Here is a 24,569-nt window from a genome sequence, read left to right on the forward strand (position 1 = left end):
AAAAAAAAATACATGAAAAAGAAATAGATTATCTGTTGACTACTGCTTACCACAAGGTCTGCAAGTAAAGAAAAAATTGTCCAAGCAGAACAAAAACTAAAGGTAATTATAAGACAAATATAGATAATCATCATTAAAACTATCAAAAAAAAAGTTGAATATTAGACAAATGTAAGAAGGATGTTTTTTATTTTTCCTTTCGTAAGGAATTTATAGAAACAGGGGATTATTGGAAATAAATAGAAGTTATTCATATTGTCAAATAGTTATAATAGAAATTTAAACTTACCTTTTATAGAAATCCATAATGAAACGGCCTAAAACAGCCGTTAATATATGATGATTTTAAATTTTCTTTAAAAAAATAGAACCAATTGTAAGATAAAATATTATAAATAACTGAAAAGAGAAGAGAAAAGAAAATTGTGAAAAATTAATTGGTAAATTATAATCAAATGAAATTTTTAAAACAAATTTAAAACTTAAAGGACATTTTTGCTCCCGATGGGTAACTGGTTTGTGTTGTAGTTTTTTAGACAAATTTACACAAGAGACACTGGTAAAGGAGAGCACAGCAGTCTTGATGGAGGCTTTGGGGTATTTTTTCGGATTTGGTATAAAATACATTTTCTTTCGAAACTAAATAACTACTTAACAAGCTCACTGAGCAGCAAACTATGAAATATACTGAGTAGTAAATAAATAACTAACTAACTAACTAACTAACTAACTAACTAACTAACTAACTAACTAACTAACTAAGAGACTTACTTACATCGATCGATAGATACATATCTATTGATCGATAAATATATCGATAACTAACTAACTAGTTTAGTTAAAAAGGGTTGTATATCAATGTGAATCCCTTTAATAAAGAATCAGGAGAAAACAAAAGAAGACAGAAGAGAAGAGAGATGAGAAGAGTGAGAATTTCCCTCCAAAAGGAGTAGAGAAAATGAAAGTGGTCATGGAAGGAAAATCCTTAATTATCTGTTATATGAAAATCCAAAAATTTCCCTTGATGAAGCCCATAATGTCGCCTAGGTTACACCCTGCTACATCTCCTAGTTCATCGTGGAATCCTTTACCTAGCCATTTCAGTCTGACTCTGTAATCTGGGACAGTGGCATAAAATATGCCCTAGTGTCTCCAGTTCTTCTTCGTCCTCATACAACTTGCAAAAATCCTGTGTGTTACCGACTCCATTACCCTTTAAGGTTCCAATTGAGCAGTGCCCGGTTATTATCCCTACTAATATCCCTATACTCTTCCTGTCCATCTATCTATCTATCTATCTATCTATCTATCTATCTATCTATCTATCTATCTATCTATCTATCTATCTATCTATCTATCTATCTATCTATCTATCTATCTATCTATCTATCTATCTATCTTTATCTGTCGATCGATCTATCTATCTATCTATCTATCTATCTATCTATCTATCTATCTATCTATCTATCTATCTATCTATCTATCTATCTATCTATCTATCTATCTATCTATCTATCTATCTATCTATCTATCTATCTATCTTTATCTGTCGATCGATCTATTGATCTATTCATCTGTCGATCGATCTATTGACCTATTTATCTGTCGATCGATCTATTTATATATCGATCGATCTATTGATATATTTATCTGTCGATCGATCTATTGATCTATTTATCTGTCGATCGATCTATTGATCTATAGGTCTATTTATCTGTCAATCGATCTATTGATGTATTCATCTGTCGATCGATCTCTTCATCTTTCAAACAATCTATCTATCGATTTTTCGATCAATTAATCTATTGTTCGAACTTTGAATCTATTGATCTATCTATTTATCTCTCGGTCTATCGATCGATCTATAGTTTAATACACATATTTATCGATTTATTGAACTATCGATGATTAGATCTACCGATCAATAGACAGATCTATCGATCTATAGAACTATCGATTAATAGATCTAACAATCAATACATCTTTTGATCTTTAAATCTTTTTTATTCAAAATTTCAAACTTAAGTTGCAAATTTGAACAAATTATTTTAATGAAAATTATTTAAAATTTTTTGATTTAAAAAAAACTATAAGTATTGCATTGCCATTCGATAAATTTCATGAATTTAAAGTGACATTAGGACTCCCAGCCTTAAAAATTACATTAATTCCAAAAAATAACATTTATAAACCTGTCGTCAAAGTAAATACTAAACAAAAAAAGTGTTAAACCCACACTGGAGCAGTATATTTTAAAATTGTTATATTCCAAACACAAAGAAGAATAAAAATATTGTTTAAAAATACCTCAACATTACCCATCATATATGAAGATCTTTAAATTTATGACAAACTCTAAACAAAATAGTGTATTACTATTTTGAAAAAAAAAACGTAAATTAAGGAAAAAAAGGATAAGCAAGTAATTTAAACATTTTTTTCCCAAGCTAATTGTTGTTTATGTTTTTTTTAAAAAAATTAAACCTAAACTATGAAAAAAAAATTCATAGATTTTTATAAGTGGAAAGAATTTTGGTTTTATTATTACTTTCAATATTCTAGAGTTTAGAGATAAAAAAATGGTTCTCATATTTGTAAAAAGTGATCTTATATATAAGGTACATATGAACACATGTATGTAGTTATAGACATTAATGTCATCTTCTAAAATCTAAACACACTCTCGTCAACTGTTAAACGCCTAAACATCAAACACATGTTAGTGTAACGATAACACCATTATATCTATGCATGTGGTCAGTAGAGAGAAAGAAAAAAAATAACTAAACAAATAATCAACTAAAGATCCTTAATACATCCTTGTTGTGCGTAAACATAAAGTATCTGATTTCTAGGGTCTAGTGTAAACATGTCTAAGTTTTATAATTGTGTGAAAAAAATGGTAAATATTGCATTTTTATTAACAAAATTACTAGATAACAAAAAAATATATATAATTTATTGTTTATATAATATCTAGCATGTTGCAATTGTTAGTTTGAACCCTGTAAACGTTTAACGATTTCCGTTTTTATGTACAAAAGTAGCAGACTAATTAAGACTGACTGTCAATCAACAGCAGCAGCAGCAGCACTAGAGTTTTAAGTTAACTGAAAATAACGGCCAAAATATAAAACACTTGTTAGTTGAGTTTTGTTGTAAATATAAAGGAAAAGTGTAAACCAGCAGGTTTGTGCAACAGGAAAAACGAAATTTTATTAAAAGGAAATTTTTAAATTTCTAATTGTAATCCACCTGTTATATTCAAAAGGAATATTTTAATAGTGTTTTTTTCTTAACAAAAGAAGAAAACAGCAACGTATGCTGCGGGCAGGTGAATTAAGAAACAGCTGTTGTTAATTTTTATAAAAAAAAAAAACTATTACAAGATGCTAGGCTACTTCTAATAGATGCCACTGGGTGATAGTTTAATAAAATTTCATTTCAAATCCTTTAATAATATTCAAACATGTTTAACAGTTTTATTAATGTCCTTTTTGGTTTTGTCTTAACTTTTCTTGTTTTCATTTTCTTTTCTTTTTTGTTTTTGTGTTTCTTTTATAGCGCCATATGTTTGTTAATAATTTTCATAATGTCATTTAATTTTTTTAACACCTTTGGTTAAACACAATAATTTCCTGTGTCTAGTTTTTTCTAACCTTTATTTTGGTAATTGTAATTAAGGTAGTAAAATTAATTGTTTTTGTAGCGCCCTTATGAAATAAAAACTTTGTTGAAAAATTAAAGAAAAATACTTGGTTTATGTATTTCCGTTAAATTTATAAGTTTTATTTTGTTAAACAGTTTTAAGAAACATTTAAACGTTTTAAAAAAATAAACTTAGTAAATATTTTAACTTAAAAATAAAACTGAAAAAGAAAAAAATAAAAATAAAAAACAAATATAAAAAATTAGTAATTTTTGTCAAAAAAAGTTGAATTTAAAAAAAAATATTTAAAATTTTCAAAATTCATAAACATTTTAACATTATTTTCAAAAATTATGAAAAAAGAAAAATTACAAGAAAATGTTCACAAATAATACCCAAAATATATTTTTTTGATTCCTTATAATTTTTAGATCATTTTAGCAGTTTTAAAAATTTTTCGAACATAAGGTCGAATTTTCGAAAATAAGTTCGAATTTTCGAAAATAGCTTAAAAAGCTAATATTCTAAAACTTTAGTGAAGAACACTTCAAAATTCATGAAAATTTTTTAAATATTTAAAAAATTTAAATTTCGAAATTGAAAATTCGCCTGAAATTGATCACGAATAAAAATTTTAAACATATTTTTTTGATTCCTTATGATCTATAGATAATTTTAGCAGTTTTAAAAAATTTTCGAACATATGATCGAATTTTCGAAAATAAGTTCGAATTTTCGAAAATAGCTTAAAAATCTAATATTCTAAAACTCTATTGGAAAACACTTCAAAATTCATGAAAACTTTTAAAATATTTTAAAATCTTAAATTTCGAAATTAAACATTCGCCTGAAATTGACCTCGAATAAAACTTTAAACATATTTTTTTTTGACTCCTTATGATTTATAGATAATTTTAGCAGTTTTAAAAATTTTTCGAACATATGATCGAATTTTCGAACATAAATTCGAATTTTCGAAAATAGCTTAAAAAGCTAACATTCTAAAACTCTATTGAAAAACACTTCAAAATTCATAAAAAATTTTTTATATATTCTTAAAATTTAAAGTTCGAAATTAGAAATTTGCATGAAATTGATTTCGAATACAACTTTAAACATATTTTATTGATTCCTTATGATTTATAGATAATTTTAACAGTTTTATAAATTTTTCGAACATACGATCGAATTTTCGAAAATAGCAGAAAAGCTAATATTCTTTTACTCTATTAAAAAAAAACACTTCAAATTCAATAAAATTTTTAAAATATTTTAAAAATTTAAAGTTCGAAATTGGAAATTCGCCGGAAATTGACCTCGAATAAAACTTTAAACATATTTTTTTTTATTTCTTATGATTAATAGATCATTTTAGCAGTTTTAAAATGTTTTCGAACATAAGTTCGAATTTTCGAAAATAGCTTAAAAAGCTAATATTCATTAACTCTATTAAAAAACTCTTCAAAATTCATTAAAAATTTGTAAAATATTTTAAAAACTTAAATTTCGAAATTGGAAATTCGCCTAAAATTGATCACGAATAAAACTTTAAACATATTTTTTTGATTCCTTATGATTTTTAGAAAATTTTAGCAGTTTTAACAATTTTTCGAACATAAGTTCGAAATTTCGAATAAAGCTCTATTGAAATATAAATTCGCAGACCCATGCGTGTTTATCCTGCACATGGGTCGTCGCTATGCGAGGGCTTACGAATACTCTATTGTTAGGGCTTTCTGAGTTTAGTGGTCGTCTTCGACTTCTACTCACAGTTGGTTCTGGCTTAAAAAGAGTGTATTACTAAATGTTACTCATCCTGTCATGACATGGCTACCTGCATAACAAACATGATACTTTATAGCCCATTGCAGGTTTGGTATTGGACGCTAGGAGCTTTACTATTTAGGTAACAGTGCTAAGAGCCAATAAGTGCATAACTATATTAGTTGTTAACAGCTCCCCTCAGTGTCTGTTAGTTAAGTGCCCACAACCCATAAGTCTCCATTTCCTTGTGGTATCAGTCTCATACTCTTTATTTTAATACTGTTTCTAGTTTTTAACAGCTCCACTCAGTGTCAACTAAAAGCGCTGTTGTATGTTAAGTGCCCACAACCCATAAGTCCCCATTTCTTCGTGGTATCACTCTCATACTTTATACTTTAATACTGCTCCTCTTCGTCTTCACACAAAAATCCTGCATGTTACCGATCTTATTTTTCCTAAAGTTTTCAAATGCGCAGTGACCGCTTAGTATCCTTACTAAAATCCTCTTCCTAACCAATCCTAATAGTAATCCGGTTGCTTTTGCGTTTTATCTCGGTCGTAGAGTCCTAGAAACCATTCTGCTGTACCAGAATCAGTTGGTAAGGTCTTTGAATTTAACGGAGATTAGTCTAATGTAATCGCAACAATCTACAGAACAATTCCTGCACTATTAAGGTCCTGATGTGAATTTTGTCTGGCTAATTCATTTGCGATCCTGTTACCTTGTATATCAAGCTGTTCCAGTACACAATATAACCTTACTGTGTATAACCTGACTAACACTTTCTGAACACTTCTGCAGCTAGTGTTCTGATTACTTCTGATTTAAACCTGCAAAAGTGAAACAGTCAGGGAACTAACATTTTATAAGGTAATCTAGAAATCTTTCAATAAATGCCTAAAAGACCCGGTAAATAGTTAAAAAGTCTAAAAATTTAAAATCTTATTTAAACAAATAAATATGTATTTCTTTAACTTTAAATATTTAAACAACTGCTATTAAACAATAAACTAAAATCTTGTTTTCTTTAATTTAAACAAAATTATAATTATCATTTGACAGTTATAGGAAAAATATTAAATTACTTATCTTTTAAAAACACTTTTAAACACCTTTTAAAAGTTATAAATAGTATTACTTCTAAACCTCTAACAAAACCATTAACCACAAATTGAAAAAGAAATGTAGTTAATTTCAAAAATTAATTTCTTTTTTTTCACTACTTAAAGATCGTGTAAATATACTCGTTGAAAAGTCAATTGTAATTACAAACAGGACAAAAATAACAACAACAAATAATACTATAAATTTTCTAATAACTAAATGCAATTAGAGCAGCAGCAAATCCTTGTTAAGAGAAACAAAAATATTTTAATTGAATAAAACAATAGAATAGAAAAAGAGTAAAAATGGATTAACATAAACAATTTACATTTACACTCAAGGTCACGTAAATAGGCAAGTAGGTAGTTAATAAACAACAACTACTACAGTAATACTAACAGCTATTGTTGTAGAGTCTTGTAAATTTCATTAAAAAGGAAACAACAAATCTACCGGCTACTTCAAGGATTTTAATTTTAGAAATTTCCTAGAAATCACAGCCACAGCCAGCCAGCAGAACTACAAAACAATTAGAGAAAAAGAGAGATAACAACAAGCAAATACTTAGAGTTGGTATACATGAATAACTTAAATGTAAAGAAATTTTCAAACAAAGACAACAGAAATATAAAGAAATCCAAATAAACAATAAAATATTACTTTAACTCTCTTTTTTTGGTGAGATTCTTTCTTACTTACTCTTGTTCTCTAAAGTCTAACTTATACTAAAAAAAAAATTAAATGGATACTAGTTATGTGTGTATCTTTTACCACACAACAACATGCATATGTATGTAGGAATGCACAAGTTTTATGCCGGTCCCCCAAAGACAACATTAAAACAAACAGCAACAAAAAAATAGCAGCAACTTCAGTCACTGTCTGCAGCAGCAACAAAATAAACAACATTGCAATTTTTGAAATATGAAATGAAATCTCAATATTGTTTGTTGTTTTTCTTAGTATAAAGTATTTGTGTTTTTTTCCCTACTTCCCTGTCAGAATCTAGCAAAAGGAGCTATAAAAACAAAGAAAACAAAATCACAAGGAAACTTAAAGTCAATTCATTATTTTTCTTTTGTTTATTTTTTGTTTGTTAAAGGGATTCCATGTAAAAAAAAAACGTATATTGTTGTTAATAAAAGTACTACTGTTGTTGTTATTATTGTTCTTTGTTATTCGTTGTCCACAGTGACGAGTTTTAAAATGCATGCCTTGCACTTTAAATATACAGTAGAGACAAGGAATTCATTCTTAAAACAACTTTTTTTTAAGGAGAATCTTTTCCAAATCAAAGACCTAAAAGCGTTAGACTAATATAGGCAGGGTCAGAAGTTGTAATAACATGTGGCGATCTTTCCAGTTGTAAAAATAAAATCTTGACCAAATGAAGGTTAAGACTCTTAGGGCGAGTTTCTTACTCCTCAGTTAAACTAGGCTTAACTTGCTGTTAGATTAAACTCGGAACAAATTTAGGCGGACTTTAACCGATCATTGTGTTTTTCCGTTTTAGATTTAAGCTCAGTTAAACTTTGTTAGTATTGCCAACTTTTCACTCAAAAACATAAACAATAAACAGCTGTTTTTTGCAAACAATACTTTTGTAAAATGAAAAATTTTGAAAAAATGTTAAATAAACATTTAAAACAAAAATAAATAAAACAAAACAAATCAGAAAATTGCAATTTACTTTAAATATTAAGTTTTTGTTCTTCCGAAATCATTATTATATTGTTTTTGTTAATTGTGTTTTCTCACTTATAACTTGAGTTTAATTGGCCAATTAGACTCAGTTAAACTAAGACAATAAGTAACTTTACTGATAACTGAAAAACTCGAAACATATATTAAACCAAGTTTAACCAAAGAATGTAGATTATCTTTATCAGAAAAACTCGCCCTTAAGAAGTTGCATTACTTTTAGTAAATGATCATATTACGACCGTTATCATCTCTGCCAACGAAATTTTTTGTGCTGGGAGATATAAAACATTCATTTAATCAACTGCCTTAGAAAACATTCTACCATCAGATTTTTTGTTTTTGCTTTTCATTTCTTGTCAGTTGTTGCAGTTATCTTTGGAATGTTACTTGTTGTAAGGACAATGCTGTTTTTTTTTGTATTTTATATTATAATATAAGAGAGTGTATGTACATTTTTTGTTATCTCTTCCTTTTAGACGACCTGTTCTCTTTTTCTGCTTAATTTTTTGTTTTTAGTTATTTGCTATTTGTTTTCTTAAGATTTTAAAATGTTTTTCTCATATTTTTTCGGGATTTTGTATCTTTGGTGGGAAAATATAATTTGTAATAATAGAAGAAGTGGAGTGTAATGAAAACCTACAAATACCGGTACCCAAACACAAGAAAAGAAAACACGAACAAATTCACAAGTTTCCATACAATTGAGGTTCGTTTTATTATCAGTACATATCAGTTAAAATATTTATTTAAGCGTCTAATTAAAAGTACAAAAACAAGGAAAAACAAAAGGACTAAATGTTAAGTATCAAGGGGTATATGAGGATCATTTTTGGATGTTAATATAAATGTATTTATATTTAATAAAAGATCTTATTTTTCTGTGAAAATTTTATGTTATTTTAGTTGCCAGACTTGTCGAAAAATTTTAGTTTTTGCTCGAAGTACTCTAGACAGATTTGTTGGAACTTGGGTGTTAAGAATTCACAAAAAGGAGCTAAATATCAGCGAATAAATTTTGTTTTGGTACGTTAAAAGATCAATAAAAGAGCAGACAACAGTAACGTTACTTAGGGTGGGTTTTACTGATAGAGATAATCTTCATTCTTTGGTTAAACCTGGTTTAATATATGTTTCGTGTTTTTCAGTTATCAGTAAAGTTACTCATTATCTTAGTTTAACTGAGTGTAATTGGCCATTTAAACTCAAGTTATAAGTGAGAAAACACAATTAACAAAAACAATAAAACAATGATTTCGGAAGAACAAAAACTTAATATTTTAAGTAAATTGCAATTTTCTGATTTGTTTTGTTTTATTTATTGTTGTTTTAAATGTTTATTTAACATTTTTCCAAAATTTTTCATTTTACAAAAGTATTATTTACAAAAAACAGCTGTTTATTGTTTATGTTTTTAAGTGAAAAGTTGGCAATACTAGCAAAGTTAACTGAACTTAAATCCAAAACTGAAAAACACAATCATCGGTTAAAGTCCGCCTAAAAAAGTGTTCCGAGTTTCATCTAACAGCAAGTTAAACCTAGTTTAACTGATTAGTAAGAAACCCGCCCTAAGTATGTCATACTGAAGCAGAAAGTGCCAAGTGCAAGCATAAATTTGTAAGTGTTTTTAATTGTAATCATAAGTTCAACATTTGAATTTTTACTTAATAATTATGAAATCTACAAGACGGCGGTTTAAAGTAAAGTTTTGCGTGGAGCTGTCTAAAAACATCTAACTTCTAAAATAACGATTAAAAAAAAACACACACACACAAACAGCATTTCAAAGATCATTATGATCAGAAGCAGCAGCATGTGTGTTTTTTTCATTACTTCAATATATTTCATTAAAATTGCGCCATTTTTGACATAAATTTCATTTGCAGTTAAAAAAAAAACCCCACTGAAGAGATGAAACTCAAATAATACGAAAAGTACTAGAGCAACAAATGCTCTCAACAGCAATAACTACTAAAAATCATACCGGCCGGCAATAATTAAAAAAAAATCACAAAAAAAGAAAAGAAATTAAATTATTAAAATAAAACTGCATTAGAAATTAATAGAAAAAATCCAATAAATCTAGAAAAAAAGCAAAAACACAAAAACCAAAAAATATTAATGATAACAGGCAAAAAGAGGTGTGAATAAAAATAAAGCTCTACAAGTCATATACATACTAATAAAAGTGGCGCAAAATTGTTTTTATTTTTTATTTTTTTGACAACGAATCGGTGAAAAAACCGCCAAAAACCCAAGTAAAAGTAAAGAAAATTGCGCCAACATTGAAACACTATCGTGTCATGCAATACCAATCATACTACATACATATTTCGTAGATGAAATGTTGGCTGAATTTATGTAGGTATATGACTGCTGCTGGTTAGCTGCTACTTTTGCTGTTTAATGGTGATGATGATGATTTGGTAATAGAGATATTATGAGTAAAATATTATATCTACATACAATGGATAACATAATAAAAACAGCAACACTAACTAAAAAAAAAAAGCAAAATGATAATGAAAATGTATTTTTAGAATCTACACACAAAAACAAAACTACATTCCAAGTGAATTTGTATTAGAAAACACAAAAAAAAAGAACTCTTTCCTTGCACGCAAACATATTGAAACATTTTGCACAAAAATAAAACTGATTGTTAAAGCAATTTGCCTAAACTATAGATTGATTGGCATTCTTAGGAAAATGGAAAATTAAAACGGGAATACACTTTAATTGGTTAGTACTCTAACTAAGGCTTAAAACTTATTAAAACTACGGTTACTCTCAACATAAATGCTAAAAAGAATGAAAATAAATTAAGGAAAATAGGTACAATTTACAAAAAAAAAAGAAAACAATAACAAAGAAATAAAACAGCAACAGCAACGTTGGCATCAAGTCCAAACAACCAACAACATACACACACTCCACACACAATTGCGCCAAAACCAGATGATCAAGCGCCAAACTGCAGCAATAACAAAAACACAAGCATTCTTTATACTCTCTAATGAAAAAAATAAAAACAAATACCAACAACAAACTAAAATTATTGTATCTACAACAACAACAAAAATAAAGAAAACACACAGCTAGCTTTGACATTACACTAAGTTCGCTTTAAATTCCCCAAAAGACAACGACCGAACAACCGACCGAATTGTAACTTGAAAACCAAAATCAAAAATACAAAACCAAAAAAAAAAAACACAAACAAACAACAACTAAATCAATCTTCTTCTACCCTACCACAAAGACAAACCAACTAAATACTTTAATTGTTGTTTTTGTTTTCTTTACATACTTTTATTATAAACCGCGCGTAAAGTTTATTAAATAGCCGCTGCTGCAGCACTGCGCCAACGCAGACCACAACGTTTATCATGTTCTACGATAAATTATGGAGGGAGAGAGTGTATTAAGCCAGCAGAAAACTAACAACAACAAAACCTAACAACATTAAAAAATTCAAGGCGAAATCAAAATTTTACTCGTAGAATGTAAAAGAAAAAAACCCAAGAGTCAATAAACAGCAGGAATTAAATTAATAAAAAGACTAACTTTTATTTTTAACTATTTCTTACCCTTTAAGTCTCACTAGGCAAACAATTTTTAAACTTTAATGGAAAACTATTTTTACTTAGTTTTAGAAATTAACAAAAAAAAACTGTTCACTTTTTGTACGTCCATTCACTCGTTTAGCTCACACACATTCACACCAGCTACCATCAGAAAAAGTCTTAAGTTTGCTGGCTGTCAGTGCCCAATGTGAAATGTTGTTTTAAATCAGCTGTGTTGCCGTATTATCTCAATGGCAACAATTACTTGAAATACGTTATTTTTTGTTGTTTCTCTTTTCGAACAGTGTTATCAAATAGTTAGAGGATTGTTAGTTAGAGGAATATGTTAAATTTTTTTACGAATAGTTGATGATATTTTTCGTAATTCAGTTAAAAATATTTTTAATTTAAAAGTTCTAAACTCCCTTTACAATCCAATACAATTTGAAAAAGTCAAAACCTAGACAGAAATATCTACTTTTTTAAAGGATTAAGTATAAAAATTCGATTAAGTTTTCCAGATATCGTGTCAAAATATATAGATATACCGCCTTATGCAAAAAAGGTTATTAAGTTAACAATGGTTGTTAAAACCTGTTTTTATATGGATAAAGTGTGCAGTAAACCATTGTTAACTTTAATAATCGTTTTTGCATAAGACCCATAATCTTTAAACTTAAGTCTATAAATTGGATTTTGAAATAAATGTTATTGCTTTATTATAACGTCAAAAACTATTTTGATTTACTGGCAAATTCAGAACTAATCAATCCTTTAAAAATGTTCGGTTTTCGTCTGGACTAACCGTTGAACCCTGTATTAACCTACATTTACGCGCATGTATACTTCCCAGCAAAAAAAATAAAATTTTTATGATTAATCTAGACAATGTAGTTATTATGAGTGGTCGTTATTAAAAACATTATTAATTTTTTTTTTAAATGGGATTTGTAGCCAATTATCTTAACAATCAGTCCAATTATCTAAAACATCTATCCAACGTTTGTGGTTCGAAACATAGTTAAAATCAGTATTTAAAAAAACGTCGATTTATACTTTTATGTAAAAACTATTCCAAAAAGTACTTAAAAATAACTTGTAGAAGGAGCACTCAGTAACGGAAAGACTAATAAATACAATAGCATTGTTATGACAATCGGTTATTCGCACCAGGACGACTCGGAGTTCAACGACAAAGGATTGTCAACCAAGCCACACTGACTTTACACCTGTCGCTGATACAATCACATAAATACAAAGAATAACTGTAGAGCCAAATTTAAGCATGGCTAAGCACATTTATAACTGGTTATCTTTTGAACCTCACAAAAATAATTAGTTATTCAGCTCAAACATAAGTAGAACCACATTGCTTCAATATTACTTGCTTGTTTACCGGGTAAATAACGTTTTTCCAGGATTAATAAAGTTAAATTAAAAAAAGATTTTTATTTTCTATTCTAAAATCTTCATTAGTTTTTCTTAAAAACTTTATTTGTTTTCTTTTAAGTGCGAATATTGGACATTTCTCGTAATCATTAGCAAACAATGTTTTTATACTAGATTTTGTAAAATCTATAAGAATTTTTACGCCACAAAATATGGATAATACAGATAGATAGAACTGAAATTTTCAAATACATATTTAAACATTAAAAAAATACAAAGAAAATTTTGAGATTTCTAATTGGTGGGGTAAATCTTTTACAAAGGGAGTATTTTATAAAGCAGATAACTCGCTTCTAGTTTTTACAAATGAACTTTATTTAAAGTATATTGATAAAGCATGAGTAGATCTTTTAGCCTTTCAATAACTAGAAACAAATTATCGACATTATAATATTCTATTCCTTTAGTAGGATTCTTTTTAACCCCAAAACTTATATTGGAATTTTGAATAAGAATAAAAAATCCAATATGAATAAAAAATCTAATTAGAAAATTTATTAGAAAACAATAACAAATATGTAAATTCTTTTAAACTGCACAAAACTTGCTTAATCATGTTTAATTTAATTTTATATTTTAATAAAAGTTAAGAAATTAAAACACTATTTTACCACCTACTCTCTGACCTACCGCAACTATTATTTCAATAACAGGGGCAAACAATAAACTAAATAAACAACTCAAAGGAAAATAAATTAAAAAAACTACATACATTTAATTAAAGCCGAAAATAATTTGTTCTAATAAACATAAAGGAAAATAATATACTCAACACACACGCAAAAAAAGACTAATTATTGCAATGAATAAAATAAGAATCATTAAAATAATATACAAACAAACACACTATACATTTAAAATCATACTATAAAAGAATTCCCACACTCAACACATTTCATATGTAGTATACACATCATTATGGTTAGCATTTTTAGCGCGAGTTGGCATCACTGTTGACAAACATCAAAACAAAAAAAATTGTTTACAAAACAAACACAAATTTGACATTTTTAGACTCAACTTTGAACGGATTTTTTGCAAAGTTTTTAAATCAAACCCTACACATATGATACCTTCCCGGAAAGCTTATATCCTCTAGAATCAGATTCTTTTGAAATTATAAAAATCAGGATATATTTGTGGAAATAAATCACATTTACTTTTGGGGATTTTGGCGCGCGCGGGCTTTTTGGGCTAGAAATAAAGAGAACAAGAGAACTTGACACTGACAGTTGAGTAGCGCGCGCACTTGATAATATGGGCGCGAGAGAGTAAAAAAACTGGATGGTTGACTGGAGCAGCAGCATGTTAAACTGCGGCGACGACAGCAAACCACCACAATATGGTAAAATATGAGAAATGATAGGGAAAAAAGTTTTTTTGTTACTGTGAAAAAAAGCGGCAAAAATCCAGACTAGTGACGACGACTGAGAGAGTAAAGAAGAAAAAAAGACGTAAAATGAAGCCGAAAAAAAGCGAGTGAATGAAGAAAAAATTAGAAATCACTTTTATGAACGAAATCCAACAATAAAAAGTGTACTTTTTTAGGGGGGTCAAATTAGGAGATGACTCGCACATGCACACATTATGAGGAATTTAAGAAAAAGGAATTTGGCCACAGCAAAAAGACACCTGCCTGTCAACCTGTTTTCCTTGGGCCCTAGACAGAAACTCTTTGTACAAAAGAGCATTTGTAAGGTATTTCTATGAAAAAGGTTTAGTATACTTACCTTGAAAGCAAATTCTTCCTATTCGCCAGCGAATCTTGCAAAATTTTATAATAAAAATTTCTTGTTGGAAGTTTGATCCTGTCTAAGGGCTTCTATTGTTAATAAATAAGGCCAGCCATGCCAACAAATATTTAATAAAATTGTTAATGGTGGCTGTAGCGATTAGTAATACTCTGCTTTGCGCGTTTATTTTACACACAGAAGACTTGTTGGTTGGTTGGTAGTGGCCACTCACTTCTTTTGTTGGCTTTGTAGCGATTACAGCACCATGAATTTTAATTCCAATGAAGATTAAATAACCTCCGTCTATTCCAAATTGTTGGAAAATTATGCAAAAGCCATAAATATTATTGAAAAGCAAATGTATTCTTCGATAATCACTTCACAAGGCGTGACCACGTTGCTAAAATTGCACTTGAAAAGTCACTGGACTGTTTTTAACACCAATTTTTTATTGTATTTTACGAACTGGTAGACACTTGCACGTTTACCTACGGTTTGTCCAAATTATTTACTGCATTTTCCTGGTTAATTGTGCAATAATAGTTTCTTTTTTTAATCAAATTTATTCACTTTTCTCTAGTAATTTTTGTCTGAAAATGATGACGGCAACACAAAAATGGTGTGTAGAAGTTAAACGAAAATTTCTTTACTTTTTGGTGACAGCACAGAACCAGAACAGAGCAGTAAATGCGTTGAGATCGTAAAGTGTTGTATAAAAGCCAATGAAACCCATAAACGCTGCCGTCGTCTTCATAAATTCGCTCCTCTGTTAGCTCTCACGCTGCCGGAGTATACATGGTGAAAAAGCAACAAGTAAACTTCGCCGCAGCAACAAATAAGCAGAGCGCGCGCGAAACCTTTTGACAGCTGTCAGGTGTATCAGCTGATTGGAGTTTTTGCCTCTTTTTTTTGGAATTCTTGTTTTGATTTTTGTCTTCTCAAACCGGCTGATCGATTGACACTGGCTAGCCAAGTGTGGTGAAAATGCCATTCCATTGAGTAGAAGTTAAAAACAACAACAACAAAATTAAATTAGTTATTAACCATATGTGACCACCACAGGTGGGGGAAAACATATGTTTGAAATGCTGTTTGTGGTGATGTTGAGAAAAAAGAAGGAACATTTTTTTAAGTAAATACCCCACATTTAGCGGCGAATATTATTAGTAGGTGAACAAAAGGGAATCAAAATATTTAAGTTTGCATGTGTGTGTGGGTACGTGTTTTAAGAGGGGTTCTTTCTGATTTGAATGATTTTTTTTTCAAAATGAAGGCTACTTTTTTTTAAATTCTATTTACAGGTTTTTGGTGGTCAAAAAAAAAAAACAAGAAACAAACAAAATTTTAGTGTGAGAAGAAAGTATGAATGAAGGTAAGTTTTTAGGATACACACTTTAGATTTGTAGTATATATGATAAACTATTGATATCACTTAGTGTATGTATCGGTTTTTTTTAATGAGATATTTCTCAAAGACTTATTTATAAACCAGAATATGATAGATTTATATTTTTCGATCCTATAAAGATTCAAGAGTAGATTTAACCATGTTTGCATGTTATTATGTATTAGTTTTAAGAAGACTTCAAATACATACATATGTATATGAGAGATCAGAAAGTTGAATAATTCAACAACCAGCAACGTCCAGACATTAACTTAGTTCAAAATTATTGAAATCGGTAGAAAATTTTGCTTAGTTTCCGTACAAATTCACAGTATTTCCAGAAAATGTATTTATCCTTAATAGTTTAGTCTAAAAGGGTTGTATACCAAAAAGGCATACATTTACTCTTAAATCCAAGAGGATCCATTGTGAGCATTGAGGAGCAACAAGAAAAGTAAAAGAGATAAGTTTGAAATTAATGAATTCCTATCCAAATAGTGAAAGTATGCATGTCTACGAGGTCTGACGTTTAAATAGCCAATACACTCCCCTAACAAAACCTTGAATGTCGCATATACTAACCTAACTACATTTTCTAAGTTTTGTTTAAAAGGGTTGTAGGTATATCAATGTACATACACATCCACTCGGAGACCCAAATGTCCATTGTGAATCCCTTCAATAAAGAACCAGGAGAAAACAAAATAAGGCAGAAGAGAAGAGAGATGAGAAGAATGAGAATTTCCCTCCAAAATGAGAACAGAAAATGAAAGTGGTCATGGAAGGGAAAATTCCCATGGTGAAGCCAATAATGTCGCATAGGTTACACCCTGCTATATATCGAAGTTCATCGTGGAACCCTTTACCTAGCCATTTCAGTCTCAGACTCTGTAATCTGGGACAGTGGCATAAAATATGCCCTACTGTCTCCAGTTCTTCTTCGTGCTCACACAACCTGCAAAAATCCTTTATCTTACCGACCCCATTACCCCTAAAGGATCCAAATGAGCAGTGTCCGGTTATTACCCCAACTAAAATCCTTATGCTCTTCCAGTCCAATCCTAATAGCATTCTGGTTGCTTTTGTGTTTAACTTCGGCCACATTGCCTAAGCCATTATGGAATGTTTTTTCTAGCCATTTCCGCTCTGTGCACCAGGACAGTCGCATAGAATATGTTCTACTGTTTCTAGCTGCTCCTCGTTCTCACACAACCTACAAAACTCCTGTGTGTTAAATACACAATTACTCAAAAAGGCTTGTATTGCGCAGTGACCGTTTATCCTAAAAGTGAACTGGTTGATTTGGCATTCAACCTCGGTCATAAGGCCTTGGATTCCATGTTGGATTGCCAGGATTGGTTTGAGGTGTTCCTGAATTTGTCGGAGATTAACCTATAGCAAAAAGGACTTAACTCCACTATTATTGTCCAGATCTGAACCTAGTCTGGCCAATTTGTCTGCGATCTCATTACCCTGTATGTTACAGTGCTCTGGAACCCAACATAAACTGAAATCACAGATATCTCGCGGACAGCATCCCTGCATCCACTTACTAAACTGGAGTGAATTACGTGACATTTCAAGGCCTTAAGTGCTGCCTGACAATCAACATAAATTGTCACCTCTGACTCCATTCTAATGTGTGTCTTTATCAATTTTATAGCCTTCCCGATCTTTAAGATCCTGGCCTGGAAAACACCATATTCATCCGGAAGTCTATATGATAACTTCGTCTAGAGTATCGGTATTACCACAATATTTTGTACAATCTAATATCGAAAGAAATTGTATTACCAACTGAAGTCTAGATCCGTCTATTATTAAACATAGGTGCCACATAAAGCCCTATTTTGGATATCACTTAATCGTAAATAACTTATTAGGTTAGGTTGATAGGAGGATGTAATCCGAAGAAATACACCTAGACCACTATTGGGCCTGTTGTGCGCTCATTAAATAATGTTTTTAAAAGAAACGAATATGTTTTGTTAAAATTTTAAAGTTGATTTCCCAGTAATAAAACTATTGACTACAGTCGATCTATAAAAATGACAACAAACTAATTATTAAGTTGAAAGAAATCATTAATTTTACAATTATTAAACAAAGTGTTGATTTTGGCTAAATTGGGTCAAACTAAACACCTGAGGCAAGCGGAACAATCATACAACTAAACAAATATTCATACACAATCAAGCAAAATTGTTTAATACACATAGAGAAGTATAATTAAAACATTATAATGTTATAAACAAATAACTTTTAATAGACAACTTACCAAAAGTTTAATGTTAGAACCACATCTTAAACAAAACAATTCCTTTATACTTTTCTAGCAAATTTCCATTTTAAAATAGAAATTCAATTACGTCCAATAAGAATTCCGTAAAAAAAAATATCACCAACAACAATATAATAACTAAAGTTATAAAAAAAAAACAGACACAAAATATTAATACAACAATTGCCGCAATAAAATGTAAATGAATGCACAACCAAAAATAAACAAATAAATCAAAATAATGTAATAATATTTACCCAGAAATGGAGCAATGAGTAAAACACCACTGCAACAACAATAACAACAAGAATTGACTACTATAGGAAAATGCAGAGATCAGCAAAACTGAGTAGAGTAGTACCACTTTAACAGACAATAAAGTTATGATTTAAAACTTTCACAAAGTATTTGCTAAGTAATGATGATGTTTGACCATCGCAATTGGTTTAACAATAATTCTTGACCACGTTCGCTCCATTGTAAGAGAATAATAATTGGAAAATGTCTTAATTCAGTTTTAGATTTCTCCGTATATTTATATCATTCTCTATTTTTATCTAACGACTTATTATTATTAATTAAATTGGTTTTATTATTATTTTTTTTTTCATACTTAAAAGCATATTTGTTTAAAGTTGCAAAAAAGTAAGAAGTTGGAGAGTGTGTTTAGATGGGTGATTGTTTGAAACCACGGGCAGCATAATCTCCTGGCTGTGAACGTTCCGATAGTTTGGGGAAACCTTCATCACCGGGATTGCAAGCTTTGCGGGAAGTTATGACACGCCAGCCACCTTTACGAGTCCAATCCTGAAATAAATACATACAAATGTATTATTACTTTGGATTAGATTTGAACTGTTTTAAAAGTTTTATATAGAAAAAAATATCTTATAACTAAGGAGCTATTTTCATGAAGGTATTATTCTAGTGAAAATGTCTTCTAACGAACCTCCACAATACCGTCAAGATAAAAGACAACGAGATTTGTTCTGATCTTTATTGAAGAACGTGGAAGTAAAGACACGAGAAAAACTTAGTCTTCACATACAAAAGTTAGGAACATTGGTAAACATATTGCTGGTCCAAGTTCAGTTGTTGTTGTAGCAGCTAAGACAATTCAATAATCTAGTTGGGGGATTCTACATCAATGTCCAGTCCTAAAAATTGAGCTACTTCAACTAGATGCGTACATAAACCCATTGGACGGAGCGAAGTAGGTTGTTGTTTCAACAGATTGGCAGTTATTACAGCTGTTGTTGAGTTGACAATATTTGACTGATTCAGAATAGGGTTGTCTCGGAGATTCAATTGTCGTGATAAAGTTAAAATTCCGTAACCATGCTAGGCGAATTTGTCTTTATGTAGAAAAATAACATTCCGAAATATGTAAAGCAAAGCGAAACGATATCATTAGCAAAGGGCTCATTTCATACGCAATTACTACCGTTCTCCATTTACTTAGGGCGAGTTTTTCTGATAAAGATAATCTTCATACTTTGGCTAAACCTGGTTTAATATATGTTTCGTGTTTTTCAGTTATCAGTAAAGTTACTTATTATCTTAGTTTAACTGAGTGTAATTGGCCAATTAAACTCAAGTTATAAGTGAGAAAACACAATTAATAAAAAAACAATAAAACAATGATTTCGGAAGAACATAAACATAATATTTTAAGTAAATTGCAATTTTTGGATTTATTTTGTTTTATTTATTATTGTTTTAAATGTTTATTTAACATTTTTGCAAAATTTTCCATTTTACAAAAGTATTGTTTGCAAAAAACAGCTGTTTATTGTTTATGTTTTTGAGTGAAAAGTTGGCAATACTAACAAAGTTAACTGAGCTTAAATCTAAAACTGAAAAACACAATCATTGGTTAAAGTCCGCCTAAATTTGTTCCGAGTTTAATCTAACAGCAAGTTAAGCCTAGTTTAACTGAGGAGTAAGAAACCCGGCCTAAGAGAATCTTGACCTTCAAGTTCAGAAGGTGAGTTTGTATAGGGGATAGTGTCAAACGAGGTCAAATCGGCAGTGTTACTTAACTTCTATAAAACTTAATTTTTGCCGATTTTTTGTTGACATACTAGTACACTTAGTCCGGGTTTTTTACTCCTCAGTTAAACTAGGGGAATACGGTTGTATGGGGTTAGGCGAAAAAAACACCGATTTCAACCATTTTAATAGTCTTTGGGTTCAAAAGAAAAGAATGTACGAAATTTTATGACATTATTTTAGAAATTGCGAGCTGTAGCGTGCGCATAAGCTTTACACGCTTTAAATAAATTCAAATCAAGGTGGGTGTAGGGCAGGCGTGAACACCCCCTCTTAAACCAAACACAATCATTGTTCGACTTATTAGACTGAAAGTTGTCTTAAGTGAAGACTTTCGCAGAGATACGTTTTGTACCAATAGTCTACTCGGGAATAATCAGCAAACAATAGTGCGAATGTACTTGATATAATAGGAAGGAAACTCGAGAATTTTACTATACAAAAGAATCACTTTTTGAATAATGAATACATAGAAAATTAAAACAGAAACAAACGAAATTTCCAAGTTGTGACAAAGAAGTCAATTATTTATGGCACAGAAATATCTATTACGGAAAAAGAACACAGGAGATCTATCCTAGAGAGGTTCGACTTTAACCATATTAGATTGTAAGATGCCTAAAGACTTTTGTATCACCAGGCTACTCGGGTAAAATCAACAACAAAAGTGCGAATGTAGGTACTTGATATAATAGGAAGGGAACTCGAAGATTTTACTATTGGAGAGAATCCCTTTTTGTAGTTTTATCCATTTGTATGATATCTTTCCAGAACTCTTTTGTATAATTTTGCTCTTGAATTTTTACTGATATCTCTATCATTTATAGACCAATTTTCTTGATTACAAATCAGCAATCTTCACAAAAGCATGTCTGACAGAATAATTTAAGATTTGGTTCTCAAAGATATCTGGGATCCCAAGAAACATACAGACAGCTTAATCGCCTCCGCTATATTTAAGAACACGGAATATACTTTATAGGGCCATGAAATTATAGAAACAAACGGAATGGAAATTTAAAAAATCATGTTGCTTATGTCCTTTCTGCAAAAAGGGTACATGTTTTAATTCTTCTAAGAAAACTTTGTTTTATTATTGATATCTTGCGCAAAATTATCAATGTTAATCAAAGATTCTTTAATCCAAATTTCAACACTCAAATCATGCACTCGAAAATGTTTGGCTTTTGTTGTTGTTGTTTATTTTCTAATTAATTTACTTACGTTTTGATTGTATTTGAAATAGTAAGTGGCAGCATAGACAAAAGTACCGAATAAGGCAACTTTACCGGTCCAGAAACGTATAGTCCAAGCACGTTGATGACCCTAAAAATAAATGCAAACATATTTTACTAATAGGAAATATCTTAAATATTAAAATCCTCTTAAACTTCATAAAACAATAATTTTTGGTTACATAAGAGGGTCTCTATAATTTTTCCAAATTTCATTTATTAACACAAAATACTTACAATGACAGGAGTTAAGGCTTTGTGAAGACCATCCAATGGGGCTCTGTAGAAGCGTTTGATTGGATTGGTTAATTCTTTTTCTAAAGCGGCTACCTTTTTGGGTTCATGGTGAAGTTCCAAATCTTTTAGCCACTGTTTGCGCCAGGCGCGTTCTTCATCGCTCATGCCAACCAAACGCTCACGTTCTCTGACCATGCGACCAGCAATGGTCATGGGTTTAACACCACCAGTTGGCGAAGCCATTTTTATTCAATTACTAAATAAATTTATAAGAAAATTAATGAATAAAATTATGAAAATTGTTGCAAAAAATTCGATGTTAACACACTTGCCCCGCTTAAGAAAAAAATTGACAATTAGATGCACAGCTGTTTGGTTTAAATGTCAAATTTGACATTTGCTAGGAAAGAACAGAGTTGTTATGTGTGTGTTCATCTATTACAAAAATTAAATAAATTTGTTTATAAGTTAATCTATTACAATTTTAGTTTAAAATCTTTTACAATTATATTGGGTTGTGTTTGGAGAGGAATAAAAATTTAATATAATTAACTGTTATGAAAGAATATAATTGTACAATTATAAAATAATAATGTTAGTTTCTTCCTGCTAGATTAATATATATAGCATGACTTTCCATTTTCCCCACACAACGTCTTTCAAATGAAGACACGGACGCTAACTGGGTTTTTATGTAAATATATTTGTTATTTGTTGGTATTATCATTTTCGTAAGAATAGTTAATTTGACAATAAATAGAATCTAAATAGATTCAGAATCTTGTTAGACTTACTAACTAACTAACTAACTAACTAACTAGAGTTCTATAAATCGACTTTCGAATAATCGAACAATCGACTTTTTGTCGAAAAAAGTCGAAAAGTCGAAGTCGACTATTTTGTTCCAAAAAAGTCGATAACTCGACTATCGTCGAAAAGTCGACTTTGTAAATAAAAGTCAAAAAGTCGGAAAGAGTCGAAAAAAGTCGAAAAGTCGGAAAAAGTCGAAAATAGAAAGAAGTCGAAAAAACTCAAAAAATTGCAACAAATAGAAAAATAAATAAATAAATTTTTTTATTATTAATAATAATATAATGTTAAATGGCAACATTATAAATTTACGCTTCTGGCTTCGGAAAAAGTCGGAAAAAGTCGAAAAGTTGGAAAAAGTCGAAAAGTCGGAAAAAGTCGAAAAGTCGGAAAAAGTCGGAAAAAGTCGAAAAGTCGGAAAAAGTAGATATGTCGGAAAGTCGGAAAAAGTCGACTATTTATAAAATATTAATAGTCGAAAAGTCGAAAAATCGACTTTTAATTAACTAAATGCAAAAAGTCGAAAAGTCGACTTTTCATAAAATGCAAAAAGTCGACTTTTCATAAAATGCAAAAAGTCGAAAAGTCGACTTTTCGTTTCAACTATAGAACCCTATAACTAACTATATATAATATACAGTATTGTTCGAAAACTAAGCTACTTTTTTTGACATTGTATACAAAGTGCTATATTTTCTATAATAATTGTTTTATTCAAAATTATATAATTAATAATAACATTATATGTCAACAATTTAATAACAACAAAAGTTTATTTCCATTTCGCTCTGAGTTACAAGAAAATAACTGAATTAACTTCATTAATAGCTGTTCGAATCTGTATGACAATCTTTGGTCCTTTTGAGTTCCAAACACATTTATGGAATAGAATAGTTACTACCAGTGTACACTTAATAAGGTAGCCTCGTCGCTACAACAATACAAAAACAACAGGCGATTTGTTATTGTAGAATAATCCCATCTGTCAAAAAAAGCTGTGTGTGTAGAATGAAAAAGCAACAAATAAACACAATAAAAATATGAGTTTTTAGCAATTATTTAAATTTTTAACTATTAATATTAATATATTATATTAATTAAACGTGGAATGTCTGAAAATCATAACTATATCTATTGGGAAGACCAATTTTCCGAATTAAACGTGTTTTTTGTGAAAAGTGATTGGTCGTGTTAAAAATAGTTGAAACTGATTTGGAACGTATGCCGGAGCTAAAGATTTTCTTTTTTTTATCAAGAGAGAAGGATAACAAAGACATTTAATCACGATTGACCTAGAAAACTCCTTTAAAACCATAATTTTCTTCACTTTTTAAAATTTTTACACCTTTTGCGATTTTTTTCTAAGTAAACAAACAGGAATTTTGACAGATAAGATTGTAAAAGCTGATGATCAGCTGTGCGGACGAGGCTACCTTATTAAGTGTACACTGGTTACTACCCTACAAGAACAGTGGCAGTCATTTGACTGACACTAGTGAAGGAAATATCGATCATTGCCTAGAACAAAGTTTCAATCAAGTTCTTAAGAGCAATATGAAAAACTTGATGGAAACCATCATTATTGATGGAATTATCCATT

General features: G+C 29.8%; 2 protein-coding genes across 3 annotated transcripts in view; both read right to left on the reverse strand.

Annotated features, from left to right (window-relative positions):
• LOC111684363 (G1/S-specific cyclin-E) overlaps positions 1-19,030 on the reverse strand; it is a 36,996-nt gene extending 17,966 nt beyond the window's left edge. The window contains exons 1-4 of the mRNA XM_046953322.1: positions 18,893-19,030; positions 18,633-18,773; positions 14,965-15,932; positions 290-399 (exon numbers count right to left, since the gene is read on the reverse strand). Of these exons, the coding sequence (XP_046809278.1) occupies positions 290-306 (17 nt within the window). The 5' untranslated portion in view covers positions 307-399; positions 14,965-15,932; positions 18,633-18,773; positions 18,893-19,030. The remainder of the gene's footprint in view (positions 1-289; positions 400-14,964; positions 15,933-18,632; positions 18,774-18,892) is intronic.
• Positions 19,031-19,145: 115 nt separating this feature from the next.
• LOC111685429 lies at positions 19,146-22,514 on the reverse strand. Of its 2 annotated transcripts, none has more exons than XM_023447699.2 (4): positions 22,492-22,514; positions 22,160-22,415; positions 21,912-22,013; positions 19,146-19,442 (listed from the first exon to the last, which is right to left on the reverse strand). In XM_023447699.2, the coding sequence occupies exons 2-4, from the start codon at positions 22,400-22,402 to the stop codon at positions 19,302-19,304; spliced, it is 486 nt and encodes a 161-aa protein (XP_023303467.2). In that variant the 5' UTR covers positions 22,403-22,415; positions 22,492-22,514; the 3' UTR covers positions 19,146-19,301. The 2 variants fall into 2 exon arrangements, with proteins under 2 accessions (XP_023303467.2, XP_023303468.2); XM_023447700.2 differs by having other exon boundaries at positions 22,488-22,509.
• Between the last annotated feature and the right edge of the window lie 2,055 nt (positions 22,515-24,569).

This window comes from Lucilia cuprina, chromosome 2 (genome assembly GCF_022045245.1).
Source record: "Lucilia cuprina isolate Lc7/37 chromosome 2, ASM2204524v1, whole genome shotgun sequence".
Lineage (NCBI taxonomy): Eukaryota > Metazoa > Arthropoda > Insecta > Diptera > Calliphoridae > Lucilia > Lucilia cuprina.